General features: G+C 35.4%; 1 protein-coding gene across 3 annotated transcripts; it reads left to right on the top strand.

Moving 5' to 3' along the window:
- Positions 1-238: 238 nt before the first annotated feature.
- On the top strand, positions 239-6690 carry LOC115698043 (protein FRIGIDA-ESSENTIAL 1). 3 transcript variants are annotated; one of them, XM_030625229.2, is made up of 5 exons: positions 239-603; positions 4119-4383; positions 4540-4760; positions 4845-6268; positions 6379-6690. In XM_030625229.2, exons 1-5 carry the CDS (start codon positions 435-437, stop codon positions 6406-6408), a joined length of 2109 nt encoding a protein of 702 aa, XP_030481089.1. In that variant the 5' UTR covers positions 239-434; the 3' UTR covers positions 6409-6690. The 3 variants fall into 3 exon arrangements, with proteins under 3 accessions (XP_030481089.1, XP_030481088.1, XP_030481087.1); XM_030625228.2 differs by having other exon boundaries at positions 4110-4383; positions 6379-6572; XM_030625227.2 differs by having other exon boundaries at positions 240-603; positions 3996-4383.
- Positions 6691-6905: the final 215 nt, after the last annotated feature.

Raw genomic sequence — 6905 nt, 5'->3', positions numbered from 1 at the left:
CTAAATTTGCTCTTATAGTAGATACTGATTATTTTTAGTTAGGAATTTTCATCTCTACTTACAACATGTAATTTTTTCAAATTAATATAATAGTGTTTCTCTTAAAATAAAATTGCAAACACATAACTACTTTTAATATATAAAAATAAAGATATTTTTAATATATAATATTAGAAAAAAAATAGAAAAATATGCATTTTATATAAATTAATTTTCTGGTAAAATAAAACTCCCAAATTAAAATTTGCTATCAACTCTTGTTCTAGCCAAAAAAAAAAAAAAAAAAAAAAAACAATTGCTTAACAACACCGAAACCCAAAACAACAGGAGTCTCGCCGCAAGGAACGGAATTACACCCGGTGGCGATTGAGGTCACTGACTCTCATCTCGCCGAAACCACTCCGAACCCGTTACCGAACCGTACCTGTTGTGCAATGCCTCAATCTCCGCCGGCCGAAGTCTCCGATTCGTCTATTGATGATGACGATCAAGTCGAAGAAGTAGGAGACGATGACGACGAAAAACAACAAGTTCAGGAGAAAAGCGATGACGATATGTCAGTTTCAACCCCTGAAGCTAATGATGATGATCATCAAAAAGACGGTAATTGGGTCTAAATATTCTTATGCCGTCGTTTATCTGTTTAAATTGCTTGGTTTTGATGCCATTATTAATGCTTGCTTTCTCAATTTCTGTTTGTCATGCGCTAAGTTGTTGAATATTTTTTCTAATTTCTTTGGGGGGGGGGGGGGGGGGGGTTTGGTTAAACTTTAGAATTAGTTAGAATGATATTGTTTTAGATTATGCTGTAATTTTGAATGAGATTATATGTTTGATCAAGTACAGGAGTCTCACTCGGAAAAATTAGACTTCTTTAGTGTTAGTGCATAAAATTCTCATATTCATCTTTTTCAATTAATAAATTTAAAGTCTTAAATAGAGATTGTAAGTGTGATACTACAGTTTCGGGGTGCTGGCTAGCCAAATGTAAGGTAAGGAAGTTTCTTGGTTGGATGGACATTGTAAGTGTTAGTGCCCGCTAGAACTATGCTAAAAGGGTTTTGAAAATCGTTTTGGTGTAAATGTCAAATCTTGCAAGGGAATAGGGTTGACTGATTGTGAGCGCATGGGAATTGGGATGATTGGCTCGTCCAAATCGAGATTGCACTATATCTAACTAAAGGTTTAACATTATACTTTCCTTAAGGTTATGCTGTTGTTAGGTGGTTTTAAACTAGTTTTATGTTGTAGTATATAGCACATGCTCTTCACAAAATAGGCACGGTCTCATGACTGTAAAGAACCATAAATACACAAGCTTCTTAGTATAGTTTGCAAGCATGCACATCCCAACACGTAGTGATTTTTTAAGGGAGCTTAATGTTGTGGGGGTAATATGAAAAAGTGTAGGAAATTTAGCTTTGATACATAGGAATTAATTTCTGTAATTCTAACATCAAGATCACACTTAAACAAACAAAAGTTAAATCAAAACAAACAAATCAAGAACAAAAACCAGCAAACACATTAAACTAGAAAAATATAACATAGATGAATCTAAATGGCTGTCAGACACAATAACACAAGAGATTTATATTAGTTCCGATTCTAGGTTCATTGTGAACATGGTCATACTTCAATTTGAAACATTGCCATCAATCTTTATTGATAATGAGAATAAGAGATATCAATCTCAGGAGCTACAAGGAAATAATCACAGTAAGTCATCCATGGTGTAATCGCCTCAACACTCATTAACTCACTAACCCGAGCCAACATAATCAACAATGTTGCTCAATACAATTTCCCAATCCCAACTCTCTCTCCCTCAGATATCTCTCTCCATTTCTCACTCTAACTTCTCTCTCTACTGTATTGTGTCTCTCTCCTTCTTGCCCTTATTCTTGTGTTTCTTCTTTTTTTATGATTCTCCCTTTGAAATGTTTGAAATGAGACGAGTAGTCCACTTTATATAGGCCAAGGGACACAATATACTTCCTGTCATAATTGATAGTTAAGTTAGTTAAAGACTAACTAACTGACCGAATGGTTGTTGGGGGTTTAAGGAATAATACCACAAAAAGATTGGAGTGTGAATGGAGGAGTTAAACTCAGGTAGGGCATATTGCTAGATGCCATCTATTGTTGCAGGTAGGCCCAAGTTGGTTTGCATATTATAGGATAGATCTTTCTTAATTTCGAATCCAAGTTAAGTGTACATATGTGTTACTTAATCCTAGTTTATTCAGTGAGCTTTCTTACTCTTTTACTTCTGAAGGTTTGTGAAAGATTATTCTTTCAAGCTGCATGCAACATCGATCCAATTTTATATTCTGCCTCATTAACGCAAAATATGATTGCTGTATGATTTATCATTTTCATTTCTATTCATTACAGCCATGATAGCACCTAAATCTTTTGTACTTTGACGGAACCATGAAGTGCAATTTTTAGACATTCTCGTGCACTACATAGTTGGTGGGATGCTCATTTGATCCATCCATAAAGACCAATAACGTTCCTTCTTTCCTTGCACTTGAGTCAACACATCTTTTTCTTTTCTTTTAGTTTATATAAGAATCATAATAGATTTCAATCTATATTATTGATAATAGAGAGACAAATCATCGATGGTCATGAGGAAATGACAAAATTACAGCTATATATTAAATAACATAATAAAGCAGCAGAAGAAAAGATTTACAATGTCTTTGGTCTTGTGTGTGTGTGTATATATCTCTATAAAATTACACATAAAAATTAACTTTTTACCACAATTGCTCCAGCTCTGACTTAATGTTCCGAAAGATGCAGCTGTCACTTTCAAGAGAGAGTTGTCATCTGTTCATCATCTTTAGAGTTTAGATATGGATAGTTGCATCAAAATCTCTCTAAGCTTTACTTGAATTGGAATAAACTATCAATATTGAAAAACTTTGAAATACGTGCATGTAATAAGCATGAGTTGGGGGCCCATGCCAATTTAAGGATTGCAATATGCTCACATAAGAGAAAGAAGAGATCAATATTCAACCACCATTAGTCAAAGAAATGTTCCTCACTATAGACCCATATCACCATGCCTTTTGTGACTCATTAAGAGTAGGTTAAGGCTGTGGTTTGCAACCATTAGTTTTGGTGTTCAATTCCTCATGTGGACTGCTATCAATATTCTTGAGTTTATGACCTCTCAAAGATTGTATGGTATAATAGGAAGACTGAGTTTCAAAATCCCTACTCCTTTCGTTCTATCTTTTATGTTTTGGCTAAAATATTGCATGGCTTACCTTTAAGGCAGAAGATATTTCAGATTTGAGAGCAGAATGCTAGTGACGATCATAATGGTTAGACAAGATCTATGTTTTTGTGGACCTTCCAAGGCTGATGGTTGATTCAACCACTAACTTTATCTAAGTGCAACTAAAAGATCATTTTTTAATTTTGTCAAGTTAGGCTTTTAGATATTAGCTTGGTCCAGTTCTCACCCTTTTTTTTTTGGCCCTAAGTTGCCCAAAATAATTATTGGGGTTGGAACATACCAACCCCATGCTTCTATGTATTATTTTGGTGAATTGAGTAACTTCTTCTTTAATGCAATAATTCATGTCGTATTAGTTGTGTTTGTTGTCAAAAATTGTAGGGAATATGATCTCATGGCCCAGTCTTATACCTTCTTTAACTAAAGGTTTTTTATTCTCTCCTCCCTTTTTATGTTCTCTCTCTCTTTCCCTCCCTCCCTCCCTCTTTCTCTCTAAGCGTAGTTGCATATGCTTATGGTATGAGCTGTAGTTTAATAGCTTGCTTGGATGTGCACTATGCTGTTACGCTATACATCTTGCCTTCTTTTTCAAAACAGTAGACTTAGGGTACTTTAGCGTTAACTTTTTGCTTACACGGATAACCTCATGGAGACATGTCAGCATATACTGGGTTTAGTAATATACTTTAGAGAGATTTTCCTATTCTAGTATTTTATTTAATTTTTCTTCTTATAGCTGTTAGAGATGACTTGAAATCTCAGAGATGTAATGGGAGCTTTGGATTAAGTTCATCTACTAGAGAGAAATTATCGGAAAATGTAGCTTTTTCTGAGAGTTATATAAATGTAGACTTTGCAGTAAACAAAACAGATGGTGAAACACTTTCAGCAAAGAGCCCCAAGAAATACCACAAAGAACAAACTTTGGATGTCAATCCTGATTTGCGTGTTAGCGACATCACAAACGCTAAAAGGTCCAATTCATCTTTTGCTGAAGGAAAAGATATGGGTGCTGTTTTACTGATGAATAATTGTGTCAGGCAGAAAGATGTTCTCTATACGCAGTATGAAATTAAGCAAACGGCACTGCAGTCCTGCAATGATGAAAAGCGAAAATTGTCAAGGTTGGATGATACTAGATGTATTTGTTCTTCATTTTTTTATTTTGAAAAGAAAAACACAATGGCTTAGCTTAGGCTTTTTATGATATTTTATGTTGTGGCCAGTTATTTACGAATTCCAAAGTTCTTGTACAATTTCCTGATTATTAGGATTTTCAGATTGGTTGCATCTGGGAAAGAGACTGGAAGTCACTCCCCTGGTGTTGAGATCATGGATCAAAATAAACGTCCTGCAGTCATATGCGACTTTTATGCAAAAGGCTGGTGCATCAAAGGTAGTTCTTGTAGGTTTCTGCATGTGAAAGATCGTCTTAATAATGATCTTCTGCAAAGCGAGGTAGATGGTGTTGCAGATAATAAAGTAGAAGTCCAACTTGAAGGTATATCCTATGTCTTCTAGAGTGTCTCTGTGTCTATATGGCCTTCTATAAGATGTTTCTAATTAACACATTATCCTTTAACAGGTTTAAGAGAAACTACTCAGAAATCGAGGTCACCTAGTTTTCCTGAAGCCTTAGCACCTTCAGTTGGAAATAATTCTGATAGCATCAAGTCATTGGAACACTTAGAAAGAAAAGCCTCTCATAATATTCTTGAAATGCCTAAATTTGTGTCTTTTCAGAGAGAAGTATTTCCCCTTTCATTTAAGGATGTAGGAAGGGAAAATAAAAGTCAAATCAAGTCGGTTAATGACTATAGTGGCCGGAGCACTCTGACTAATCGAGATGGTCCTGTATTAAATAAAAGCTTGCATCCGGAGTACGGAGTTTCTTCAAGTGGAAATATTATATCATCAACCAATTATCATTTTATAAATCCACCTTCTCATTCTAGAAGTATGGAGGAACCTACTAGCATCCAAAGCCAACCTACACTCAATAATCAGACTTTAACTAGCCAATCTCCAAATTCAAGCTCAGGCAATTCTCTTTTGACTACTGGCATGCTATCATCCAGTCGTATCTCAGCCTGGACAGAATCTTCTCTTCCATTAAGTTATTCCTCTGTAAAACCAAGTCCTCTTGGCTTGAGATCTTCATTTCTTCAAAGTTCTTCTCACTATGGTTCTGAACCAGATAATTTACCCTCAACAAATCGTATATCTTATTCGAATGATTGGGAGCCATCTGTACCATTTCAACCATCTTTCTTAGTTCGCTCTATGATGTCATCTACTGGAAGCCAGTATGATCCTCTTCGTGATGTTGTTGAGTTATCCAAGTCGGGGGACGTATCCTTGAGAGCTTCCTACTATAGTCAAGGGTCATCAATTGTAAATATATTGCATCCCCAAAATCATGGTGACGTGGTTCCAGATGCCCCAGACCTAGCATGTAATGATGATATGAAGTCTGTATCATCTCATAATACGTATCATGGGAAAGTCCTAGGTAAGAACTGCCAAACACAAGGAAAAGATATGATTGAACTGGAGGTTGTGGGAACTTCTACTGGCTGGGAAAAAGGGTCCGTAGCAAAGCAAAAGAATTCTTCAGGTTCATTTGATGTCAAGGACATTACCGAAGCAACCAGTGATGGTAGACATCGAAGTCAGAAGCATGGGCTGTGTGGTAGTTTACATGTAAAAGCGGACCGCGTAGGACAAAAAATTGAAACTGTAGCTGGACACATTGTGGAAGGAGTAGTTGTACGTAAAGAATCCAAAGCACAGTTGCAATTTCGTTCTGCTCTCATAGATTTTGTGAAAGAGTTACTGAAACCAAAGTGGTGTGAGGGAGCTCTCAGCAAGGAAGCACATAAAAAGATAGTTAAAAAATCAGTTGAGAAAGTACTCAGCACCTTGCAACCTGCACAGATACCACCTTCAGTGGAATTAGTTAAACAATATCTTGCTTCTTTCCATGCAAAAATAGAAAAACTTGTTGAGGTAAGTGTTTTGTTTTAGAAATAATATATGCTAGAAAATCATAAATTTTGGGGTTTCTGATATAGTATTTTCTTAGCGTTGACTGGTATTACTATTTGTTTTATTTGCAGGGCTACGCTGGTATATATGGCAAAGTATGAGTGCTAGGCCAAGTTTAGTATTTTGTAAAATTTTGAACAACTTTTGCTAACATAAGTATGAAAAGATTGTTTGTCTTAGATGGATGGAATAAATTGTGTCGCATATGTTGTTACATTATATCAGTGGTTGATTGATATCTTATTAGCGGTCCATTTTTAGGGTCTTTTTTTCCCCCATGTTATGTGATTTAGAAATTTTAGGTTTACAACAGAAGATAACCCTATAACTGTGAATTATTTCGTTTTGGTACATGCTTTATATATATTGAAGCTTCCATAAAATGTGAATTAGTTTTATCTTAAGTCTAGCCTGTATCGATTTACTCGTTTTTCTTTTAATGTTGTTAATACCTATGGGTGGGTGGTCTGGACCAATGAAAAGACAACAAAAAGTTAATACAAGTATATGCATTCAAAATCTTTGAAGCTACATGCTTAGTATTAGTACTTTGAAGAGTTTTTTTTGTTGCTGAACTTCTGATATGAGTACCTATTGG

This window comes from Cannabis sativa, chromosome 7 (assembly GCF_029168945.1).
Source record: "Cannabis sativa cultivar Pink pepper isolate KNU-18-1 chromosome 7, ASM2916894v1, whole genome shotgun sequence".
Classification (NCBI taxonomy): Eukaryota; Viridiplantae; Streptophyta; class Magnoliopsida; order Rosales; family Cannabaceae; genus Cannabis; species Cannabis sativa.
This window is presented reverse-complemented; position numbering and strand designations above follow the sequence as displayed.

Coding starts and splice junctions, on each gene's coding strand:
- LOC115698043 (XM_030625227.2), top strand. CDS start 435: ATGCCTCAATCTCCGCCGGCCGAAGTCTCCGATTCGTCTATTGATGAT. Junction 604..3,995: donor TGATGATCATCAAAAAGACG/GTAATTGGGTCT, acceptor TTCTTCTTATAG/CTGTTAGAGATGACTTGAAA. Junction 4,384..4,539: donor GAAAAGCGAAAATTGTCAAG/GTTGGATGATAC, acceptor TAGGATTTTCAG/ATTGGTTGCATCTGGGAAAG.